Source organism: Bos indicus x Bos taurus, chromosome 6 (assembly GCF_003369695.1).
Source record: "Bos indicus x Bos taurus breed Angus x Brahman F1 hybrid chromosome 6, Bos_hybrid_MaternalHap_v2.0, whole genome shotgun sequence".
NCBI classification, from domain to species: Eukaryota; Metazoa; Chordata; class Mammalia; order Artiodactyla; family Bovidae; genus Bos; species Bos indicus x Bos taurus.
In genome coordinates, this window is record NC_040081.1 from 102,920,348 (window position 1) to 102,946,489 (window position 26,142).

At 46.4% G+C, this 26,142-nt stretch overlaps 1 protein-coding gene across 2 annotated transcripts in view; it reads left to right on the plus strand.

Moving 5' to 3' along the window:
* CRMP1 (collapsin response mediator protein 1) overlaps nt 1–26,142 on the plus strand; it is a 67,422-nt gene that overhangs the window by 22,287 nt on the left and 18,993 nt on the right. For both annotated transcript variants that reach the window (XM_027545013.1, XM_027545014.1), the window contains exons 2-7: nt 1,840–1,928; nt 7,426–7,610; nt 10,021–10,185; nt 16,909–16,970; nt 18,897–18,977; nt 24,522–24,590. In XM_027545013.1, the coding sequence (XP_027400814.1) occupies nt 1,840–1,928; nt 7,426–7,610; nt 10,021–10,185; nt 16,909–16,970; nt 18,897–18,977; nt 24,522–24,590 (651 nt within the window). The remainder of the gene's footprint in view (nt 1–1,839; nt 1,929–7,425; nt 7,611–10,020; nt 10,186–16,908; nt 16,971–18,896; nt 18,978–24,521; nt 24,591–26,142) is intronic.

Sequence of the window (26,142 nt, forward strand, 5' to 3'; positions counted from 1 at the left end):
AAAAGCATCAATTCTTCGATGCTCAGCTTTCTTCACAGTCCAACTCTGACATCCATACATGACCACAGGAAAAACCATAGCCTTGACTAGATAGACCTTTGCTGGCAAAGTAATGTCTCTGCTTTTGAATATGCTATCTAGGTTGGTCATAACTTTCCTTCCAAGGAGTAAGCGTCTTTTAATTTCATGGCTGCAGTCACCATCTGCAGTGATTTTGGAGCCCAAAAAGATAAAGTCTGTCAGTAACAATTGGCTTCTTATCTAAGGGGTGGGGCTTAAGGGCAGAGGCTGTGCTTTGTCCATCACCACATCTCCAGCTAGGAGGTAACACAAACAGTAAATGGGCATGTGGCAGAAAAAGTTCTCAGCCTCCAAGAAGTGCAAGTTGACAAATATTAATGACAACCAAGGGTGTTTTGGTGGTCTCAGAATGGCAAATTGGAGAGGTACTTTTGAAAAGCAGTCTAGTTATATTTATCAAGGGATGCAAGCACGGTTTATACTTTTTGACTCAGTTGTTAAATTTCTGAGAATTTAGCTTAACAAACAGTCCAAATTAAAAGAAAAGCTTTATACACAAAGGTGTTCATTGTAGAAATACGTATCATTGTGAAACATTGAAAAGAACCATGGGGGAATAATTAACAGTCTACTGTGTATGCATAAAATGAAATATTTTATAACCCCTTAAATGAAATAACTTGAGACAGGCTTATGGTAAAATGCAGAAAGGACACAACCGTGTGTTCTTTCCGGCTCCTAGAATTGGCTGTATCCTTTGCTGCCTCTGGGCCTTGGCACGTCAGTTCTTTCTGCCAGGCGCTTAGCACTCACCTTACTGGCCTTCTTCCTTACCTTTTGGTCCAGCTTATCTAGAATTATTTTCTAGATCTGAGCTTGTTCTTATCTGACTCCCCAATAAGGTCAGCAGCCCTTTCGCTTTGTGCCCATGATGGGCACCCTATAATTCTCCTTTTTTGAATCCAACATACTCCCAGATTTGTTAAACCTCTGTCTGTCCCTCACCAACTCCACGAGAGCTCATTCTTCTCCTGTTCTTCCAGGCTCCTGGGCTAGTATCTGATGGGTGAACGGGTGAGTGAATGACTAGGTGTGCTAGGATCACAAGTATGGAAGTAGAGGGAAATGGGGAAAAAACATCAGAACAGTGACTGGTGGTGTTTTTCCTGGGGAATGTCACTTTGTTTTTTTGGCCATTTCACTTGTTTGAAAATGTCTTTAAATTGAGTTTTGTTAATTTCAATAATAATGCCTGAAGAAATTCTTGTTCTATTTACAAATGACCCAGTTTATTCCACAAATGAATGACATTTAAAAAGAGGAGGAGATGGTACACATTTCAGTGGACTGCAGAGAATTGTGGGCTGGATGTGTTCTGGGGACTTCGGGTGGATTCCTCTTCACAATACCCCAGTGTAAAAGGACATTTTTGAGATAATCAAGTAAAATTGAACATGGTCTGGTTATTAACTGAGCTGAAGGAATTGATGATGACTGGGTTTGTTGGGATAATGGATCTTAGTTTGTTTTTTTTTTAATTGCCTAACAGATTATGTAGTAAAGCATTTATGGGTGAAATGATATCATGTTTGAGATTTGCTTTAAAATATCTCAGTGAATACAAAGCCAGTGTTTAAGGGGGGAAAGAGGTGAAAGGAGAAGGATGAAGTCTTGAAAGAATCTGGATGAAGGCTAGCAGGGGGCTTTTTAAGACCATTTCTTTACTTTAGAAGAGTTGAAAATTTTATGCTGAAAGTTAGAAAAAAGCATTTCTTGGCTTTTCTATAATGACATTTACTACTTTGCTTGGCTTTTCAGAGTGACCGACTTCTCATCAAGGGCGGACGCATCATCAACGATGACCAGTCCTTCTATGCCGACGTCTACCTGGAAGATGGACTCATAAAGTGGGTGGACCAAACACACCTTTTAAAGAAGCCCATCTCCCTAAGCTGCCCAGCCCTTAGAGGAAGTAGAAGGCTTTCTGGAAGCAGAAGTTACTCTGCCCCAGAGTAACTGTGCTGGCTCTTGTGACTCCCACGGATGGAGACGTGTGGAGAGGCGCAAACCATGGGTGGAGAAGGGGATGGTGTTTGCTGAGTGCCCCATGATGACGCAGGCTCCCTGCCATGGTGCTCACACAGGCCGTGAGGCCCACAGAGGCTGTGAGGCACACACACCAGCCATTCTGTTCTTGGCGGGTGGTGGGCCCCTGGGGGCAAGTGGCTGCTCCATGTTGCAGAATGAGTTAGGGGCAAGAGCCTAATTCCAACCTAGCACACCTGACTAGATTCATAGCTTCTTTTTCCCCCTACATGCCTGTAGTTTCTGGAATTGGGTAGAGGGGGCCAGGAGAGAAGGAGGCATGTTGGCCTCCAGGCAGGGTTCTTGTCTGGTTTAGGGAAGACATGCTTTGGGACTCTGGAGTTCTCCTGTGCCTTCTCCTGGCTGGCTGCCTCTTCAGCCGTGTAGGACATCCCAGAGGTGTGAGTCTGGGTGGGCTCCCAGAGCACAATACCCCTGATGGGGAGACCTACACAACAGAAATTTCTTCTCATAGTTCTGGAGGCTGAAGTCCTGGGTTGAGGGTTGAAGTGCCAACAGGATGGTTTCTCCTGAGGCCTCTCTCCCTAGCTTGCTGACAGCCATCTTCTTTTTTTTAATTTATTTTTAATTGGAGGGTAATTGCTTTACAATGTTGTATTGCTTTCTGCTGTACAACAGTGTGAATTGGCTATAGGTGTAGGTATGTCCCCTCCCTCTGGAGCCTTCCTCCCCCACACCCACCCCCCACAGATGGCCAACTCCTTGCCGTGGCCTTTCCTCTGTGTGTGCCTCTGGTTTGTCCTCCTCTTTCTTAAAAGAACAACAGCCCTATTGCATTAGGATCCGCCCTAATAGCCTCATTTTAACCTAATTACCCCTTTAAAGACCTTGTCTCCAAACATGGTCACATTCGGAGTTACTGAGGGTTAGGGCTTCAATATGGGTTTCAGGGGACACTGTTCAGCCCCTAATACCAGACAGTGGCTTTTACGTGATTTCCGCCTTTTACTCTGCTGCTCGGCTTTTCCTCTGGAGTTGGGAAGAGCAGAGTTGGAGATCGTCTCAGATCCAACGTGGGCAGCTGGCCCTGGAAAGAAGGCAGAGGGGGTGTGAGCAAGGTTAAGTTCAAATAGGAATGAATGTTTGTTGGTGGGTCCGTCCTGGGCGTGTATCCTCTGACGATGAAGATGATGGTGGGGAGGAGAAGAGAGGGAGGAAGGGGCAGAGGAAGAGGAGGGATGAGGAGGAGGAGGCTGTGGATTGCCTTGCATGTTAAGGGACCATCTGTGAGGAGTAGGTACTCAGGGCAGCGTTGAGCCCCTCCCGGCCTCCCTCTGCCTGACCCCCCAGCAATTTATCCTGAATGGATCTGACCATTTCCGGTCCAGCTCAGGCCTCACCTCTTCCAGTTTATTCCCTCCCCGTCCCCCAGTTCCCTCTGCACTAAAAATGGCCTTTGCAGAACTTGCCAAGCAGTTCTCCCCTGCGAGACTTGCATCCATAAATCCTCCATCTGAAATGCCTTGCCCCTCCCCCATCCTCATGTCATGCCCCTGCCTCCCAGCTCCTGTTTGTCCTACCGGCCCAGCTCGTGTGGCTCCTCCTCCAGGAAGCCTTCCAGAACCCAGACTGTTCCTCTGCTGAATGTGCCCACCTCCCCCTCACCACCTCCACCAATGCCCTTGCCACTGATGAGAGATCTTGTCTTACTACCTGCCATCCCATAGGGCCTAGCACTGTGCCAGGGATGGATGGGACCCCAGTATGTTGATAAATGTAACATACAAACCTAGACATCAGAAGGTGAGGACCTCAGTCTCAGCCACGGTATAGCCTGGAACCAGAAAGGGATGGCGGGGTGGGGTGGAGTGTGGTGAGACGCATGGTAAAGTGAGGTTTCTGAGTCACTGCGGTTTAGATGAGGCACAACCGCTCCGCATTGAGCTCCCCACTTATGTGAGGCCTCTGGGGTCCTGAGCGTGAAGGACATAGTGACACGGAACCACTATTCCCACCCGCCATGTGCAGTTGGGGGTTGGAAGATTGCAGTCCAGGATGTGAGCCCATGCTCAGAGGTTGGGCTGCAGTTATTAAGTGCTTGCTGTTTGTGTGAGGTCACCCAGGGTATTCAGGAAATAAGCAGTGTCTGTAAATTCAAGATTCATCAGCTCTTCCTGGGAGATGCCTTTTACTTTTAACCCTGTTGCTGTAAAATTTCTAAGCACTGGAGGTGCCTTTCCTGCCTTACTAAGCAGAGCAAATGACCATGTTTGAACACCTTACAGAGTCTCGGATGGTCTCGTGGGGCCCAGGTCCCTGCTGGCTGAGAAGGAGGTGTGGAAGTGAGGAGAGCCCAAGGAACTGCCTGGCACAAGGAGGCTGTTATTCCTCTTCATTCTGATTAAACCCCAAGAATCCTTTCATCTTGCGGCCATTCACCAAGTTTTACTAAAAGCCATTCAGCTATGTTTGTGCAGCATTTGTTATGATTCATCGAGGGCTCCATCCAATTTGCTGAGCATTGGAGAATCAGATGCTGATGGCTGAGGACTTTTTTTCTGAATGGTGGTGAGGGTGGTGCTGGCTGGGGACCGGTGCCTGCTTCTCCCAGTTCCTTCCTTTCTTTTCTTTCCTTCCATCCACATTGTCACTGAGAACCATTCAGGGAGTCCTCCTCCTAATTCGTGGGGGCTCACTGGGTGTCCCGTTTAGTTTTAATCCCAGTTTGGAGAGAACCTGCTGCTTCTGTGGAAGGGAAGAAGGAAGGCATCTGAGCTTGGCAGGCAGAGTATGATAGTAGACTGGGGGAGACCGAGCTTGAATCCAGACCCAACACTGGCTCGCTGGGTGGCCTTGGACAAGTTACCACCCCTCTCTGAGTTCCATTTTCCTCTTTTGTAAAATGTGAACACTTCCTCCCTCACAAGTTGTTGGCAAGAGATGAGAGAGGGTTTGTAAAAAGGCGATGATCTGCCTGGTTAGAATGGCCCTGAAGGGTAGGCCTTGTTGACGCTGCGGTGTGGCAGCCAAGTCACACAGACCAGGCTCAGGCTCGGGTGTGACTCCACTGGTTCCCACTGGAAGGCTGTGCCGAGGTGTCTGTGTGCATGTTTGTTCTAATTGGGCTGTGCCTGTTCCTTTGTGAGTGGTACACATTCTGAACATCACCCTGTCGTCTTTAACAGCTAGTGTGAACGTGAATGAGACCTTCCATAAAGGGCTTAGAAAAGTCTTCCGTGGTCAGTGCACAATAGCAGTTCACGGCTCTTGTTATAAGGCTTGGGGGTGACTTCCCTGAACCCCCTTCCCTTCAGCTCCTGGCATCGTCCATGATCTTGGAGATGGGCAGTGGGGAGATTGGACCCAGCAGGATTCTCTACATGATGATGGGAATTCTAGAGGGAAGAGGGTTGGCAACTAGAAGCAGCAGCAGCTGCAGTTGTTGTGCTGGTGAAATTGGCAGAAATGCTGACATTTCCTGGGGGCTCACCGTGGCCTTGGCACTGTGCTTGGACTAGAACCGTTTCCATTTTCAGGGCAAACTGTGTGATGCTCCACTTCTTTTGGAAGACCCCCCCACATACAGCCCGGTTACCTCTGTGCCCCAAGCCCAGGAGTCCAGAAGATCAAGGAGCTTCTGCTTCTATTCCTGTGTGTGGACTCTGGCGCCTGACGTTTGTGGTCACCGAAGCAACATTTTCCTGCATCTTCATTACTGATGTTTTTAGATAACTTAGAGAAACTAATGTTGGGGCCAAATCCCAACCGTTCAGCACAACTGGATTTCTTTTTAAAAAATTTTTATTTATTTATGTACTTTTGACTGTGCTGGGTCTTCATTGCTACCTAGGCTTTTCTCTAGTTGTGGCGAGCAAGGGCTACTTTTGGTTTCATTGTGTGGACTTCTCACTGCGGTGGCTTCTTTTGTGGAGCATGGGCCCTAGGGTGCTAGGTTTTGGTACTTGCGGCACGAGGGCTCAGTAGTTGGGCCCCTGGGCACGAGGGCACAGGCCCAGTAGCTGTGCTGCATGGCTTAGCTGCTCCGTGGCATGTGGGATCTTCCTGGATCAGGGATCAAACTCCTGCATTGGCAGGCGGGTTCTTTACCACTGAGTCACCAGGGAAGCCCCTGGATTTCTGTTTTAAATAACCATTGCTTGTGGTCTCTGGCGGGCGCTGGCCATGGAGGCTGTTGAGTCTGTCCTGGTCTTTTTCCACCCACCCCCAACCCCATCCCTCCACTGGCCCCTAGATACATCTCCAGACTCTGGTTCCAACATACAAGACACAGCCGATAGATGCCGCAGGGGCAAGTCTTTGAGATTCTTAGGCTCTTCTTCCTCCTTCCCCAACTTTTGGAATTTGCCCCACTTCTCGAGGACATTTGCAGGCAGCAAGCACATGGGGAATGGAAGGGCTGGTCAGTCTATCTAGAAAAGCCCTGCCACCCTTGGTGTGACTCCCTCATGGTAGGTTTTATGGTGCTAATGCCTGATGGTTAAGCAGCTTTCCTGAGGCCAGTGCTCACAACTGTTTTCTATGAGGATTGCGTGTCTGTATCAGTTTGCCGGGGCTGACGTAAGAGTGCACACATGGGGAGGTTTAAACGTCAGATACTTGTTTCTTCCAGTTCTGGAGGCTGACTGTCTGAGATCAGGGTGTGGGTAGGTTGGTTTCTTCCGAGGCTTGGGATGCCCGTCTTCTCCGTGTTTCCGTGTGGTCTTCCCTGTACATGTCTGTGTCCTAATCTTCTTTGCTCATAAGAATACCAGTTATATTGGGTCAGAGCCCACCCTAGTGACCTCGTTTTAACTTAATGACCTCTTTAGAGGCCGTCTCTGCAAGTATAGTCTTATTCTGAGGGGCTAGGGGTTAGGACTTAAACATACGGATTTGGGAATGTCAGAGTTCACTCCATAGCCTTGCCTTTGAGGACTTGCAGAGCTAAGGGGTCTTGTCACTCTGCCTCCCTGCCATTGCTCATCTCTGTCCCCAAGGCAGTTGCCAAGAAACTATGAAGTGTTCTTGAGTGACAAGCTGTTCAGAGAACGCTTTCCCATTTAAGGCCAATGCTGGTCTCACTGCTCTTGGGTTCAGCTCTGCCCCTGCCTCCCCCTGGAAGCCCTCCCAGATCACCAGGGCTGATGATGTGCTCCCCAACCCCCAGTGTGAACTGGGTTGTAATAAACATCTACTTATATGTCTCTCCTCATTAGGCTGTGAGCCCCTGGAGGGCAGGGACCCTGCCTGAGTTTTCTCTGTCCACCTGGTGCCCTGGGTGGGACCTGCCCCAGAAACTGCACAGTTGGCAGCCATTTTTTCTAAGAACCAAAATCTGTCTTTGTTGTCTGTTTCCAGGCAAATAGGAGAGAACTTAATTGTTCCCGGTGGAGTGAAGACCATTGAGGCCAATGGGCGGATGGTTATTCCTGGAGGTATTGATGTCAACACCTACCTGCAGAAGCCCTCCCAGGGGATGACGGCTGCTGATGACTTCTTCCAAGGGACCAAAGCAGCGCTGGCGGGTGGGACCACAATGATCAGTGAGTCGTACCCCTGCTTTAGGCCATAGGCTGCTACTTCTCTTTCAAATCCCCAGCATTGTAAGCAACATCAGGCTCTTTGCTCTGGGTACCTGGTGTGCAGAAGGCTAAAGTTTTAGAACCAGTGAGGCAGGTGTTGTTATGACCATTGGGAAAGCAGAGGCTCAGAGAGAGAAGCTGCTGAAATTTTCACAGCTGGAAAGTGGTTGTGTCAGTATTGCTGCTGGGATAATGATGCATAGCATAATGTTTCCAAACTTTGAAAATCACGTTGCCATGGAAACCATGGAGGAGTAAGTTTAAAGGAGGAGAGAGTGATTTGCCATATCCTGAGAGGTCAAGTAGAGTAAGGACTGGAAAGTCAAATTAGCAAAGGCTAATTTGATGCTCTATGTGTGTGGAGGAGTGAGAGGGGTTGGGTAGCAGATACTGCTCTTTATGGCTGTGAAGGGTGGATGTTAGAAACAGGGCGGGAACAGAGGGATGTGCAAAGCCCAGTGTGGTTTGAAAGACAGATGTCTCCCCATTGATATGCTTTACACCTACGACTTTATTTGAAAAACAAAAATAAACAAATGGGACCTAATTAACCTTAAAAGCTTCTGCACATCAAAGGAAACTATTAGCAAGGTGAAAAGACAGCCTTCAGAATGGGAGAAAATAATAGCAAATGAAGCAACCGACAAACAACTAATCTCAAAAATATACAAGCAACTCCTACAGCTCAACTCCAGAAAAATAAACGACCCAATCAAAAAATGGGCCAAAGAACTAAATAGACATTTCTCCAAAAAAGACATACAGATGGCTAACAAACACATGAAAAGATGCTCAACATCACTCATTATCAGAGAAATGCAAATCAAAACCACTATGAGGTACCATTTCACACCAGTCAGAATGGCTGCGATCCAAAAGTCTACAAATAATAAATGCTGGAGAGGGTGTGGAGAAAAGGGAACCCTCTTACACTGTTGGTGGGAATGCAAACTAGTACAGCCACTATGGAGAACAGTGTGGAGATTCCTTAAAAAACTGGAAATAGAACTGCCTTATGATCCAGCAACCCCACTGCTGGGCATACACACTGAGGAAACCAGAAGGGAAAGAGACACGTGTACCCCAATGTTCATCGCAGCACTCTTTATAATAGCCAGGACATGGAAGCAACCCAGATGTCCATCAGCAGATGAATGGATAAGAAAGCAGTGGTACATATACACAATGGAGTATTACTCAGCCATTAAAAAGAATACATTTGAATCAGTTCTAATGAGGTGGATGAAACTGGAGCCTATTATACAGAGTGAAGTAAGCCAGAAGGAAAAACATAAATACAGTATTCTAACGCATATATATGGAATTCAGAAAGATGGTAACAATAACCCCGTGTACGAGACAGCAAAAGAGACACTGATGTATAGAATAGTCTTATGGACTCTGTGGGAGAGGGAGAGGGTGGGAAGATTTGGGAGAATGACATTGTAACATGTAAAATATCATGTAAGAAACGAGTTGCCAGTCCAGGTTCGATGCACGATACTGGATGCTTGGGGCTAGTGCACTGGGACGACCCAGAGGGATGGTATGGGGAGGGAGGAGGGAGGAGGGTTCAGGATGGGGAACACATGTATACCTGTGGTGGATTCATTTTGATATTTGGCAAAACTAATACAATTATGTAAAGTTTAAAAATAAAATAAAATTAAAAAAAATAAAATAAAATAAAATAAAAAAAGAAAAAAAGAAAAAGAAAAAGGGATGGTGAAGTTCATATTCTTTTAAGTCCTTTTCACCTTTGCATTCTATGCCCAAGAAGGTAGCATGGAGTCACAGGAGACGGTCCAGTCTTTATCGCTGACTGGACTCTGGGAATCTTCTCTGTACTCCTTACTAGTTGTGTGACCTTGGACGTTTTTCACCTTCTTTAAGCCTCAGTTTCCTCATCTGCCAAGTGGGGGTATTTATACTCACTTCACAGGGTAGTTGTGAGGATTTTATTAGATAATTTAGGTAAAGCCTTTGTGGCAGTATGTGACACATCGTAAGCATTCAATAAGCAGTCATGATAACGATGGTGATGAGGAGGAGGAAGATGAGACTACAGTAACAGTGGTGGTGGCGATGAAGACTGAGATGGTGGTGACCGTTTCACTGCTGATGATTTTGATAATGATGGTGATGACAATAACAATATTGATGTTGACGATGGTGAGAGTGATGAAGGGGATGGTGATGCTGAGGATGTTGGTCTGGATGGTGTAAGTGGTGGTGATGATCATGGTGATGGGGGGATAAGGGATGGTCACAGTAGTTATGCTGTTTGGAGGTGATGGCAGGGAAGAGGCTACCATTGGAACAACTTGGGTCCTGAGCATCTTGGGATGTGACACATATTTTTCTGTCCTAGTTGACCATGTTGTTCCTGAACCTGGGTCCAGCCTGCTGACCTCCTTTGAGAAATGGCATGAAGCAGCAGACACCAAATCCTGCTGCGACTACTCCCTCCATGTGGACATCACCAGCTGGTACGATGGCGTTCGGGAGGAGCTCGAGGTCCTGGTGCAGGACAAAGGTCAGTTACAGCCCCAGAAGCGGGGCACAGTTCTGGAATCATTGTATCTTCGATGGATCTGGTTTGTGGAGTTAAGAATCTCTTTAACTGCATCTGTTCTGAGCCCAACTGTGAGCTCTGCCCTGCCACATGAACAGTGGAAATATTGGACCCTCCTTAAAGAGTCTGTCTTCTTCTCCTTCAGATCCTTTGGAGAATCCCTCTGTTCATAGAAAAAAGCCTGATTTCCTGAGCCTTGCACACAAGGCCCCCACTGACCTAGCCTCACTTTTCTCTCTCCCCACTACACTCATCTGGGTGTTTATTATCCTGAATGCCACCCCCTGAAACCTGCTACACTGCTGGGTCTTTGTTCTTGGTATCCCTACACCTGCATCCAGGGATGCCCATTCTTCTCTCTGGTACCCAGCTCAACTATCACCTCCTCTGATTTCCCTGATCAGAATTGCTTTATCCTTTGAATATCCATAGCAGGTTACTGGGGCCTGTTTGGCACACCTTTTCCATTGCTTTTGCTTTGTTTTTTGGATTGAAGACCCTTGTTGTCTGTCTGGCTCTTCTGTTAAACTCTGAGCTTATGATCAGAGGGGATCATGTCTGTGCATCTCTATGTCCATCCTGGCCCTCCTCTGTGTGGGCTCACACAGGCTGTCCCTTCACAGTGTGGGTACCTTACAGTGTGTGTTACACCAAATGAAGATAAACTGAACTGAAGACCCACAGAAGCAGAGAAGAGAACAGAGTGAAGAAGATATGAGTGGTCCCTCCAGAAAGGGGGCAATTTTGAGGCTCTCTGAAGAGACAGCCTCAAATAAATGAGATGCTTCAAGGAGAGAAAGGGGGGTACTTTCAATTTTTAAAATATATGTGCTGTGTTTTCTTATAAAAGTATCATCACCACAATATGAATAAAGAAAATCAAGAGAAGGAAAAAAAAAGATCCCCCTCTGGTCCTACCCCCAAATCACCACTTACTATCAATGTTAAAGATTATTGCTTTCCATTCCCTATTTAGACAGTTTTCTCCTTATATAGTTATACAGTAGCAGTTACTTGGAATTCTTCTTTTTTCACTTAACATTTTATGAATAATCATTACTCTTCATTAATAACTTTTTATGGCTCGTAACATACAATGTAATGGCTCATTTGCTCAGCTATTTCCTTTTTATTGGGCACTTAGGCTTTCCGTTTGCTTTACTGTAAATTGTGTTTGGTGAACATCTTTGTGTATAAACATTTGTTTGCATCTCTAATTATTTCCTTAGATTTTCAGAAATGGCATTACAGGGTCAAAGTTTTAACTTTTTTCAAAAGTCTAACACTTATTTCCAAATTGCTTTCCACAAAAATGCACCCACTTGTGTGCCCACTGCGCTATGTCCATCACTCCCTGCATGTTTGCACCATTGGGTCTTGTTGCTTCTATGAAATCCTTGCTAATTTGATGAATAAAAGTCAGTCTGCTGTTGAACATTACAATGCTTCAACTGCTAATTACGTTAAACATTTTGTGCACGCTTTTCCTTTATGTGAATATCTGATGGTGTTCCTTGCCTGTTTACCAGTTTGGGTCTTATAAGTCTGAACTTCTATATCCAGATAGTTTTATCCCTTCATTGAAGTTGCTGTGAGTCACTCTTTTTTTATACAGAATCACAGTCCAGGATGTAAAAAGATCCCAGAAGTTGGGCTGCCTGGATCTGAATCCTGCCCTCATACTTCTTGGCTATCGGATACTGTGCATGTCACCAAGCTGACCTCTCTGAGGCTCACCTAGTGATCTCAGCACCAGAGCTCTGGTACCAGGGTGAGACCCCTGGTCTGAGCTTGGTGTTAATTCTCCATTCAAAAAAGGAAGCCACTTAAATGTCCATCAGATAAACAGAATGTTGTCTATCCGTAAAATGGAGTGTCATTCAGCTTTGAAAAGAAAGGGAATTCTGACACCTGTTATGACATGGGTGAGCCTTGAGGACATGATAAGCCAGTCACAAGAAGGCCAGTGCTGTATGACTGTGCTCGTGTGAGGGGCCTGTTGTCATCCAGCTCATAGAGAGTATACACAGGTGGTTGCCAGGGCCTGGGGGGAAGGGGAACGTGGAGTCAGTGTCTAATTTGTTGTTGTTCAGTCACTCAGTCATGTCTGGCTCTTTGCTGCACTATGGACTGCAGCATGCCAGGCTTCCCTGTCCTTCACCATCTCCTGGCGTTTGCTCAAACTCATGTCCATTGAGTCGGTTATGCCATCCAACCATCTCACCCTCTATCATCCCCTTCTCCTGCTTTCTGTCTTTTCTAGCATCAGGGGCTTTTCCAATGAGTCGACTCTTCACATCAGGTGACCAAAGTATTGGAGCTTCAGCTTCAGCATCAGTCCTTCCAAAGAATATTCAGGGTTGATTTCTTTTAGGATTGACTGGTTGATCTCCTTGCTGTCCAGGGGACTCTCAAGAGTCTTCTCTAACACCACAATTCAAAACAAATCAATTCTTTGGTGCTCAGCCTTTTTTACGTTCCAACTCTCACATCCATACATGACTACTGGAAGAACCATAGCTTTGACTAGATGGACCTTTGTTGGCAAAGCAGTGTCTCTACTTTTTAATATGTTGTCGAGGTTTGTCATGGCTTTTCTTCCAGGAAGTCTTTTAATCTCATGGCTGCAGTCACCATCCGTATTGATCTTGAAGCCCAAGAAAGTAAAGCCTGTCACTGTTTCCATTGTTTCCCTATCTATTTGCCATGAAGTGATGGGACTGCATGCCATCATCTTAGTTTTTTGAATGTTGAGTTTTAAGCCAGCTTTTTCACTCTCTTCTTTCACCTTCATCAAGAGGCTCTTTAATTCTTCTTTGATTTCTGTCATAAGGGTGGTGTCATCTGCATATCTGAGGTTATTGATACTTCTCCCAGCAACCTTGATTCCAACTTGTGCTTCATCCAGCCTGGCATTTCACATAATGTACTCTGCATATAAGTTAGATAAGCAGGGTGACACTCTACGGCCTTGTCATACTCCTTTCCCAATTTGGAACAAGTCTGTTGTTCCATCTAACTGTTGCTTCTTGACCTGCATACAGATTTCTCCGAAGGCAAGTAAGGTGGTGTGATATTCCCATCTCTTTAGGAATTTTTCACAGTTTGTTGTGATCCACACAGTCAAAGGCTTTAGCATAGTCAGTGAAGCAGAAGTGTTTAATGGGGATAGAGTTTCAGTTTTGCCAAAATGAAAGGTTTTGAAATAGAAGCACAGAAGTGTGCATGTACGTAAACCACTTAAAATGGTGCAGGTGGTAAATTTTAGGTGAGGTGTATTTTACTACAACAAATAAAAAGCAACGTTTATTATTTGTGCACAACTCTGTGGAAAGGCACTTTGGTCTGGGCTCAGCTGGGTGGTTCTGCTGCCCACATGTGGCTTACTTATGCTGGAGGCCCCAGCTGGGAGGTGGGGGCTGCCTGGGATGGCTCTCTGCACCCTCCCTTCCCCAGCAGCTCTCACAGGCTTCTTCCCGTGCTGTCTCCGTGAGGCTGATGGAGCTGCAAGCCCTCTGAGTCCAGGCTTGGAATGTGTCCACTCACACTTCTGCTTCATTCTGCGGTTCAGAGTCAGTCTCAAGACAGCCCACATTCAAGAAATGAGAAAATAGATTCTACCTCTTGAGAAAGGTTGTTGTAAAAGTTTTGTGAATCTTTAAACTATTTACCAGCCTGTTTAACTTCTTCCTGCCTCCTGCTTTTACATGAAATTATCTCATTTATTTGTTTGTTCACAGCTTATTTCCACTAGAATATAGATAGGAATCCTTCCTGCCTCCTTCATAGCTGTATCTCTAGCTTCTAGAATGGTACTGGCCCATAGTCCATACTCAGTGAATATTTGATGAGTCAGACAATGAATATTCCCTGAGAAAGGGCTTCTGGGCTCTCATAAGTTTCAGAAATGCTCCCCATTTATTCTCTTCTTGAATATTCTTAATGCACATTGTCATGTAAAAATCTGTCTTGCAGCCAATAAACCTATTTATTGTTTATGAATCCAGTTTTTCTTTACTGATATAAATGTCAGCTTCCCTATGTTTGATTACAAGCAAGAGACTCACTCCAGAGCTTGGCTTAAGCTAAACAAAGCAGCTTTCCTTTAGTGATAGAGACGTGTATTCAGGGATCCATGAATACATCCGTGCCATGCCAGGAAGTCTTCCTGTGCTCATCCCTGCCTTTCTCTCTGAGCCAGCCCTGCCCTCCTCCTACCCTTGACCTGCATTCTCTATTTCCGTAGTCCCTGCAGTGGAATACAACAGCCCACACTTTGTCTGGGTGGACATCTGTTCCAAAGACCAGTCAGATGTCCTTTGTTGTCACTTGGACTCAGTCCCTCCTCCTGGCTCAGCTCAGCATCTGTTAGATGCCCAGCCCTGGACCGGCCATCTGTGATCTGTGGCCATGTGGCATGAACATGGCTGCTTCCAAGGTTACTGGTTGGATACGGGGAGGGTATTTGCTAAAAAATGTAAGACAGTTCTGAGAACTGGAGGGTGTTATGGATGGATTGATGGCTCAGTAGGTGTTCAGTGTCATCCTTTAGCCTTGGTGCTCCTTGCAGCCTCCTTGGAGGAGGACTGTGATGATGGAGATTATGAATTTGGGAGGTTGTTGAGTAACAGGGCTGACTGTATTTCCCAAAGTTTTACCGCTAGTAGTAGAATTACCGGGCCAAAGATACTGAAGCACAACTCTTGATACGGATTGGTTTTCCAAGCAGGTGCAAGTTGGTTGTGCCAATCTTCCTGTCACTTGTTAGGAAAGAGCATCATTTTGATGCTTATTCACTAGCGTTGAGCAGCATATTCTAAAGTGTACAGTACTGAGGTTTCCATCTGAATTACTTTGATTACACATAAGACCAAATAGTGTTTATCTTTATTTGTTAGCCAACTAAAAAAAGTTGTCTAAAAATTCTGAGTGCCTTTTTTTGCTTTATTGCTTTTATTTTAATCTTTTTAAACTGTAAAATGAAGCATGCAGAAAACCACAGAAGAAAAAATGTGACTTTATGAATTACAAGATTCCCCTTTCCAGGTGAGAAATAGAACTTTGCCCCAAACAAAGACCTCCGTGATGAACTTCTCATGGGCCCCTACTGTAGTCACAACTCCCTCCTCTGCCCAGAAGCAACTCCTGGCGATATTCTTCAAATAAGAGGTTTTGAAAAAAGAAACTTTTGTTTAGTTTGTTGCAGATATGTTCACCATGTTGGTTGTTTGCTTTTTATTTTGAATTTTTAAGACTTAACTTATAGAAATTTTCCATTTAAAATGAGTCAACTCTATCATGATTTGGACAAAAGCGAATCTGAGACAGCTTTACCCCCATCCACCCACTCACCAGAACCAGTTCTAAGGCATATTTATCAATTCTGCCAATTCATTATTTCTGCTTTTATATTTGTATTGTTTACTTCTAATTTCTGGTGAATTTCCAGACTGAGTGACTGAACTGAACTGATCGTAGAAGTTTACTCAATCGATATGTTTCTCCTCTCTTTCCAAAAATAACAAAGCATCTAAGGCTATGAATTTACCTTTCACTGTGGTTTTACCTGTTCATTGTTGTTCGGTTGCTAAGTTGTGTCCAACCCTCTGCCATCCCACGAACTCCAGCATACCAGGCTTCCCTGTCCTTCACTATCTCCCGGGGCTTGCTCAAACTCATGTCCATTGAGTCAGTGAAGTCATCCAGCCATCTCATCCTCTCTCACCCACTTCTCCTGCCCTCAGTCTTTCCCAGCATCAGGGTCTTTTCCAGTGAGTTGGCTCTTTTCAGTACATGCTGTGGGTGTGGAAGGTGAAATAATGGTCCCTTGTTCTCGGGCCCCTTGATGGCACTAGGAGCAGTCCTCTCCCCACATGCCCTGCTCCCCCACCTCTGACTGCACAGTAAATCCTGTCATTTCAGCTTTTCACATTCTCACTCCCTCTCCATCCCCACAGCTCCTACCCTGGTTCAGAGCCTCACCTCACCTGTCCCTTTGGCCTTCAGCATCTTCCAACTCGCTTCCATGTCTCTCTGCTGTTCTGCACACCCATCCTTCCAGAAGAGTCCTTCTGGGACAAAAAAGTCCGATCGTGTCATTCCCTTGCTTTAAAAGCACGTGTTTTACTAGACAATAGTGATGGCTGTACAACATCGTGAATGCGCTAAACGCCACTGAAATGTACACTTTAAAATGGTTACGATGCTGAATTTTGTTTTGTGTATTTTACCAGAATGAAAAAGCCTAAGGGAATTTTCTTAAAAGCACATGATCTTTTTGCTTCTGACACAGGACACTTTGTAGCACCTGCACATCTAATGTCCTTTTATCCTTCCTTCTGTCTGTGCCGTGCACGCCCCTCCCTCTCAGCCCAGGTAGCTCCCCTCCCTTTCCCTCTTCCCTCCCTTTCCCCCTCCCCTCCCCCTCATCCTCCCCGTCCCCTTCTTCCTCTTCCCCTTCCTCTTCCTGCTCTTTCAGACTCAGCTGACACGTGGCCTTCCCTGGAGGCCCCCTTTGACCCTTATCCCCACCCCCAGGCTAGCTTAGATGCCCCTGCTGTGAATTCTGATGGCACCCTTCCATCTTGGTTGTTACCACTCTGTGCTGTGCTTATTGATTTACCGGCAAGACGTGTTCTTTTTTTTCTTAAATGCATTTTTTGCTCTCTTTTTATCTTGAAACAGGAGTCAATTCCTTCCAGGTCTACATGGCTTACAAGGATCTCTACCAAATGTCTGATAGCCAGGTAGGTCCTCATACACCCTCCACCTCCCCGGGGCAGGAATAGACCTGCCTTGTCAGGAAGGCAGCGCAGGGCAGGGGAGATGTCAGAGCAGGCCAGGGAGGGCCCTGGGTTCAAGTCCTGGTTCTGACACTGAGCTGTCAGTCATCACCCTGTATTCCTTTCCGGCTAGAGTGGCATAGAGTGGGGACCCCCTGCATGGTGATTCCCAAACTCAGCTCATCCTTGGCCTCATGTAAAGACCTCACTAAAAACACAGACTCTTAGATTCCATCAGAGATGCTCAGGGCTAGACTTCAGGAATCTGTATGTCCCGAAAGCTCTGCAGCTGATTCTGGGGCTCAAGCGAGTTTGGGGACCATTTCCTTAGGTCTCTGACTTGAAGCAGAGCCCTGGCTGTTCCTCCAGCCACGTGCGAGTCATGTCCTTTCTCAGTTTTCTCATCTATACAGCATGATCACCGCTGGCCCTGTCAACCTCAAACAATTGTTATGTGGATGAGTTGAGTCAAGGAAGATAGTGTTCTGAGGAGTACAGATGTAGCGGGTTACAATTTATTGGGCCCTGGGCCTTCTTTCACTACTAGGACCCCTGGTTTGATTTTGTTATTATCGCTCTGCCTTCTGCTTGTTAAAAAGGTGGGGCAGTGTGGTGGCAAAGGAAATGAATGCTGGAGCCAGACTGCTTGACAGGAAGCCCCAACTTTGCTGTGTAGCCTGGGGCTAGATTTCCTAACCTCTCTGTGCTTTAGGCTCTTAATGGCACTTACCACTAAGAGAGGTTGTCGAGGATTAAATGATTCCGTACAAGTAAAGCTCTAGGCAGCGCCTGGCACACAGCAAGCGCCATTCGGGTATTAATAAGCAGATTGTCATGATCACCATGGGGTTTCATGTGCAATGGAGGAAGCGTCCATGTGTTCCCTTTCAAAATAGACACTTGGAGTTACAGGATATAACTTAGCCCTGGATGTCCTGGAAACCTTTGATGCAACCATCAAAGGCATCCTAAAGGCTAAAAGTTCATTCAGTTTCATGGAAAAAGTAGTGTGTGTTTCTCTAGCATAGTTGACATTTTCATCTGTTTCATTCGAATGTCTGTTTCACTGAAGCCCTGGTTAGAAATGGAGCTGAGCAGATTCAGGGTATGGGTCCTCAAAAGTGCTCGATAACTCCATATGCCTCCACCACCTGTTGTCTACCCCTAAAAGCACACATCCTGGGTGAAGGAGGTCTTATATGCAAAGAGGACAAAGTTGATATTGGCAAAGGGAGGGAACATGTGGCTTTGTCCTCACCAGATACAACTGTCTGACTACAAATCCTTTGTGGGTTGGAAGAGGGTGGTGGGCAGTGTGGGCAGGACCTGGATTGGCTAAATCAGGTGATGCTTGGCAGGATATATGTGATCTGGGCATTAGAGTTATTAAAGGACTTGGTCCCCCCTATTTCACTGTGATTTGTAAGATGACATGGGTTGGAATTTTTGTAAAGATGTACACATTTCCTGTGGTTGTTGGTGGTTGCAATACAGGCTCAGTGGGTTTAATTATACAATTTCAGTAAACTTCTCAGCTGCACTTGTGCCCATCAACAACTACATACTTTAAAGAAGCAAAGCCACAAAGAAAGTGAAAGGCCCACGTGGGTGTACTTGTGGGCATAATCATGCCTTGGTGGGACTTTTATCAGTTATGCCCACCACTGCCACCCCCCCACCCACCTTAATTTCCTGCTTTTGGATCTGGAGGGTGTAGGGCTAAGGGAAGATCTTTTCCCGTGCTCACTTGTTGGACAGCGTGTTCCATTGATGTCGATGGAGCATCCCGGCAGGTGGATGACTGTATGTGTGAGCAATAAGGCCAGTCTTTGCAAATGCTCATGCTGTGATATTTTTATCTGACCCCAACCCCCGTTTATCTCTCCTTAGCTCTATGAAGCCTTCACCTTCCTTAAGGGGCTGGGAGCTGTGATCCTGGTCCACGCAGAAAATGGCGATTTGATAGCTCAGGTGAGTGGTCTGAATTCCCAGCCTTTCTATCTCAGTCTCCTTCTCCTTGTTGTAAAGGCTATGAGAAGAGGGGATGGAAGCACTAATCAGCCAGGTCACTAGGCAGTGAAGGGTCAAGCCAAGAACTGGATGGCATGTCAGACCTGGGTGTGAGTCACTCATGCACTGTCTGCATTGTGGCCTTTGGCAGGCCATAGTACCTCTTGGATTGAAGTTTTCTCACCTGTATAATAGGGGTAACATGACTGCCCTGTGAACCATGGAGAGTTTGCATGTGCAATAAATGAAGATCCGAAAGAAAATGCATTTGGCACACCTAGGGGACCCCAGAGGCAACAGACGTGGAAACTGGAGTTGCCCGTCCTCCAATGATTTGGGAGCTTTGGGAGCGGGGATAGTGGACAGAGCGCAGGCTAGGAGCAGAGTTCTAGCCCAGCCTCCTCTGTCTCCTGGCCCTCTGACATGGGGCAGGGAGCTCTACCCCAGGAAAGCTCCTGTTCTTTATCTGAGGGTCAGTGATATTGTGAATGCAAAGCTCAGTGTTGGACATGTAGCAGATGGGGTCGTGCAAATTTTTGGATAGAGCGAGACTTGAACTCATTTGGATCATTCTGGCCATAGGGTGGAGAATTTGATGGGGATGGAATAAAGTCAGGTTGACTGGTTAGGATTTGCTCATAGGAAATGAAGAGAGGATACAGAGGCGGGTGGAAGGGGCAAGAGTACGGTGGAGGAGGAGCACTCTGCAAGACTCATGATAGATTGGATGGGGAGGAAGAGGAGGAAATCAAGAAGAGTCATGTCATCTCCTGCGGGGGAAGGGCTGGGTTAATCATGATGCCACAAATCAAGATAGAAGATTTGGATGCACCCAGTGAAAGTAATTAATGCCACGCTAAGTAGTGTATGTGTGTGCTTAGTCACTCACGACTCTCAGGGAACCATTGGACTGTAGCCTGCCAGGCTCCTCTGTCCATGGGATTTTTCAGGCAAGAATACTGGAGTGGATTGCCATTTCTTCCTCCAGGGGATCTTTCTGACCCAGTGATCGAACCCACATCTCCTGTGGGTTCACTATGAGTCAGACACAACTGAGCGACTTTCACTTTCATGGTAAAACTCTACTTCTGTACACCAAAACTTGTTTCAGTTCTCGTGGCTGCATAACAATCCCCCGCCATCCCAGATTTAGCATTCTCAAACAATAAACTTCTTCTGTGTCACGGTCCTGTGGGTCGAGAGTCCAGGTGTGGCCTTCCTGGGTCTTTGACCTTGGGATCTTTCACAGGCTGCCGTGAAGCTGTTGGGTCTGGCTGCAGTTGTCTCATGGCTGGTGTGGGACAGAATTCCTTTCCAGCATTGCTCAGAGGGTTGTTGCTAAGATTTAGTTCCTCACAAGCTATCAGACCGATGGCCTCTATTCTTTGCTGGGTGTTAGACAGAGGCCCCCTTGGCTCCCTGACACATGGGCAGCTACATCATGGTGGCGGCTTCCTTCCAAGTGAGGGAGAAAGAGACCTCATTTGACCTCGCTCAATCCTAGGTCTGCGAGATTCATCCCTATGGCTTCCTGAAGCACAGTGTTTTCTTTTTCATCATGGTGTAGAATTACACAGCAGGAATAGATCACGATTTGTTCTCCAGTTGATAGTTTATTTATTTATTTATTTTTCTATTTATGTTTGTTCAGTGTGTCTGACTCTTTGGGACTCCATGGACTATATCCCGCTGGACTTCTATGTCCATGGAATGCTCCAGGCCAGAATACTGGAGTTGGGTTGCTTTTCCCTTCTCCAGGGGATCTTCCCAACCCATGGATGGAACCTGGGTCTCCCGCATTGCAGGCAGATTCTTTACTGCCTGAGCCACCAGGGAAGCCCCTGATAGATATTTGGATCATTTTAAATTTGGGACTCTTGTATGTAAAGTTTTCTTGAACATTCTTGTTTAGTCTGTTGTTAAACATGTGTTCGCATTTCTGTTGGTAAATACCTGGGAGTAGCGCTCCTGGGTGGTTGGGTACATATATTTGGCTTTTGTAGTTACTGTTACCCACTTTTCCAGGGTGCGCCAACCTGTCGTCTCATCAAACGTGTGCGAGACGTTGAGTTTGGAACCTCAGTACTTTAAAAAATTATTTATTTATTTTTGGCTGTGCTGGATCCATGTTGCTGTGCATGGACTTCCTCTAGTTGTGGCGAGTGGGGGCTACTTTCTAGCTGTGACTTGCAGGCTTCTCACTGCGGTGGTTTAGCTCGTTGCGGAGCACAGGCTTCAGTAGTTGCAGCACATGGGCTCAGTAATTGTGGCTCCTGGGCTCTGAGCGCAGGCTCAGGAGTTGTGGTACACAGTCTTAGTTGCTCCATGGCCTGTGGGATCTTCCCAAACCCGCATCAAACCCGTGTCTCTGCATTGCCAGGCAGATTTTTTTTTTTTAACCTCTGAGCCACCAGGGGAGCCTCTGGAGCCCCAGTTCCTAAATGGGGCTTTTTTGCTTTCTTTGCTGCCATTGTGTGTGTGTGTGTGTGTGTGTGTGTGTGTGTGTGTGTGTGTGTTGGCCTCACCATGCAACATCTAGAATTGAAGTTCTCCAGAAAGAAAAGAAAGATAGTGGTAAGTCTTGAGATCCCATGAACTGTAGCCTGCCAGGCTCCTCTGTCCATGGGATTCTCCAGGCAAGAATACTGGAGTGGGTTGCCATTTCCTTCTCCAGGGGAGCTTCCCGACCCAGGAATTGAACCCAGGTCTCCCGCATTGCAGGTAGATGCTTTACCAACAGCTATGCAGAAAGCCCAGCCAGGGATCAAACCTGGTCCTTGTGCATTGCAAGTACAGAGTCTTAACCACTAGACCACCAGGGAAATCTCTTGCTACTGATTTAAGATTGAGTTTTCTCAGCTCCAGTAAATATGTTACCTTTTGTACACCTGCTTCCCCAGTTCCAAAACATTTTTGACATCTCCGCATTCTTTCGGTTCTTGGGTACCATTTCTATCACTCTAGTGGAGTTTCATGATGGAGTGACAATAATGGGAGTATTCAGCCATGATAGTTAACTAGAAACCCTTCTCTAGCCTTTTGTGATCCGTTCCCACCACGCCCCCTTATTTCATCTTTTGTCTTCCCTCCCTTTTTCTCCTCTTTCCTTCCTTCCAACAGAAATAGTAACTGATGTTTAAACAGTCTTTCACAGGGATGTCTCCGTATCGTAAATCTTTTTGTAAACAGTTTAAAAAATGCCTTGTAAACATCATCTTCAATAGCTGACATTATCTCGTTCTGTACTTAAATCCACCCCAGCTGTTGGATCTTGAAAACATTTCCATTTATGTTCTTATAATAAACTCAAGCTTAATAACCATAAATGCAGAGTTGAAAATTATGATTTTTTTTTATTGTTGATAGGGTCTGGGGCTTCTCATAGGAACGTGTTCCAGAATGATGATACAGAAACTGGAGAAGTTAAAAATAGCAGCAGCACAGCTGACATCTGGGCGATGTGAAGAGATCACTGTTAGATACTGAAGTATTCCTAAGGAGGGGGCATCTTGAAGCCTTGGAGCCAATGGATTTGCATCTAGGCCATTAGCTCAGGGAACCATTTCATTTATAAACTTGAGGTAGAGCTTTCTTGTTAGAAGATAGGTGCCAGAAAGATGAAGCTATAGTAGAGGGAATGAGAACTGGGTGATGACTCAAGAGCTCTCACTAGACACTATATGCACACACACATATATATACACTGCAGATTGTATATACATCACCCAGACATTTCTCATCTGCCACCTTGGTGATGCATGATAGCAACTCCAGGTGCAGGCGCTGTTATTTCCAGTGTGAACTAGAGAAGGTGGATGAAATAATGCTATTTGCAGCAAGCATGGGTGGACCTAGAGATTATACTAAATGAAATAATGAAGTAAGCCAAAGACAAATATCATATGATAACGGCTTATATGTGGAATCTAAAATTTAAAAATGATGCAAATAAACTTATTTACAAAACAGAAACAGATGCAGAGACATTAGAAAAGACATGTATGGTTACCAAAGGGGAAGGTTGAGGGGGAGGGATAAATTAGGAGTTTGTGGTTAACATATACATTCTATTATATAGGGAACAGATAACCTACAAGGACCTACTTACTGTATAGTACAGGGAACTCTACTCAGTATTTTATAGTAACCTATAAGGAGGAAGAATCTGAAAAGGAATATATTGGGTTGGCCCAAAAGTTCATTCAGTTTTTTCCTTTTGTGTATAACTAAATCACTTTCGGCTATGGGTTTTCCAGTGGTCATGTATAGATGTGAGAGTTGGACTATAAAGAACACTGAGTGCAGAAGAATTGATGCTTTTGAACTGTGGTGTTGGAGAAGACTCTTGAGAGTCCCTTGGATTGTAAGGAGATCCAACCAGTCCAACCAGTCCATCCTAAAGGAGATCAGTCCTGGATGTTCATTGCAAGGACTGATGCTGAAGCTGAAACTCCAATACTTTGGGCACCTGATGCAAAGAGCTGACTCATTTGAAAAGACCCTGATGCTGGGAAAGATTGGGAGCAGGAGGAGAACGGGATGACAGAGGATGACATGGTTGGATGGCATCACTGACTCAATGGACATGGGTTTGGGTGGACTCCGGGAGTTGGTGATGGACAGGGAGGCCTGGCATGCTGCGGTTCATGGGGTCACTAAGAGTCAGACATGACTGAGCAACTGAACTGAACTGAAAATTACTTTCAGTTCAGTCAGTCACACTGTTGTGTCTGACTGTTTGCGACCGCATGGACTGCAGCATGCCAGGCCTCCCTGTCCATCGCCAACTCCCGGAGCTTGCTCAAATTTAGGTCCATCAAGTCGGTGATGCCATCCAGTCATCTCATCCTCTGTCATCCCCTTCTCCTCCTACCTTCAATCTTTCCCAGCATCAGGGTCTTTTCTAAGGAGTCATTTATTCCCATCAGATGGCTAAAGTATTGGAGTTTCAGCTTCAGGATTAATTTTTCCAATAAATCCCTTTACTCCTCGCCTAAAGCTAACACAACCTTGTAGATCATCTCTACTTCAATTTTTAACAAAAGGAAAGAAGAGAAGACTGAGTCTCACGAGAGTGTGACCAGTGTGCCCAAAGTCACACACATGCTCAGTTCTGGAAGTGGATGCCCAGTTGAGGATTCTGTGGTTTCCGCATCCATGTCACGCCCACACACCACCTGCTTCCTTCTCTTGTTGGCCAGCAGAGACTTAGAAGTTGGAAGAGTGGAGGGTGGTCTTTGAGACTCATTTCTTACAACCTTGCTTCCTCTCACTGGTCCTGTGGGGTTGAATAGAGCCCCTGTGGATGGGGACATCGCAAAGGGGGAAGGTGGGCACTGGGAGTGAAGGGGGCAAAGAAGCTGTGGATGTCTCCAGCCATTAGACTCCACACAGTCCAGTCCTCCTCCTGGGCTCAGCTGTCCCATCCGTCTAATGGGTTGGAGGACTGGCCTTTCCTGGCTCTGGCATTCTGCCATCACTGACTCGTTCGTTCTTGTCTTGTAGGAACAGAAGCGGATCTTAGAGATGGGCATCACGGGTCCTGAGGGCCATGCTCTGAGCAGACCTGAAGAGGTAATGGAGCCTCCGCTGGGTGTGACTCTGACATAGCTGAGAGCTTACCCCAATGCTATTCCAGCTGGAACAGCTGGCTAGAGCTCCCGCCCCCGTCACATTCCCCATATGAGTATCTCGGCATGTGTGGTCTTCTCCAGGGTCTGCCCTGGGTCTCGGGAGCTCTGGGGGCTGCAGATCCATCAGAAGAGTTAGGAAAGGCTCTGCCTCTCCGAGGGCCCAGGAGCTTCCCACCAAGGCCCCAAGGACACTTCAGAATCCCGACCGAGGACTCGGGGTATTTGACAACAGGAATGTGGAGCCCCATGTCCCAGACACAGCGAGTTCCAAATCACTGCCTCTGCATAGGCCTCCTGTCCGCTATACTGTAAGACTTGACAGATTCCCCCAGGAGTGAGTGATAGGGCGCACCTCGTGTGTGTGTGTGTGTGTGTTTAGCAGGGACAGAAGGAAGGCAAGCAGATTGAACATCGGACAGGACGGGCACCCAGCATTTTCTGATGTCTCATCAGATCACTAGCAGTCTTCCCTGATCTCTGCTTTGGGCTGGCCTGTTTGGAACATGGGACACAACACATGAATACACAGACTCCTTATCCCAAGGATCCCTGAACTGGCCCAGTGCTCCAGACGTGAGGTCCATGCCCATGAGCTGGATTCCCAGTCCCTGGTGAGACCAGGAACACACCAGAGACAGTGTTTATAAACCTTTATAGCATGTTACGTTGCCACCAACTCTAGGCATGTGAGCAGCGTGGGGACTCTTCTGGGTGTGGCTGCTTTCCCGGCACGTGGCTGTGGCTTGGGCTTCCTGCCAGCCAAGAGCAGCACAGCCATCCATGTGTGGGCCTCCGACAGATTGGAAATTAAAAATAAGACAATAAAAACATCACTGGTTCTTTTATTCAAGAAGTACTGGTCTAGGGTGTACAGAGACCAAACCTCATAGCACGTGGTTTCAAATGGTTGTTGAACAAATGAAGGAAGGAATGTATGGGAACCCCTGTGTTCCCTGATGTCAGGAATTTTATAAATAACCACCTCCAGGCATGTGAGTTGGACCAGAGAGAAGGCTGAACACTGAAGAATCGATGCTTTTGAACCGTGGTGCTGGAGAAGACTCTTGGCCAGCAAGGAGATCAAACCAGTCAGTCCTAAAGGAAATCAACCCTGAATATTCATTGGAAGGACTGATGCTGAAGCTTCAATATTTTGGCCACCTGATGAGAAGACCCAAACCATTGGAAAAGATCCTGATGCTGGGAAAGGTTGAAGGCAGGAGGAGAAGAGGGCGACAGAGGAAGAGATGATTGGATGGCATCATGACTCAATGGACATGAGTTTGAGCAAGCTCCAGGAGATGGTGAAGGACCGGGAAGCCTGGTGTGCTGCATGGGGGCGCAGAGAATCAAACATGACTGAGTAACTGAACCACCACCACCAAGCGTGTGAGCAGCGTGGGGACCTTTTGATGGCCTGTTCTGCTTAGGTGATCTTCTGACAGAGCATCCAGAGCACTGCCAATCATGCAAATAACACAGTTCTGCCTTCC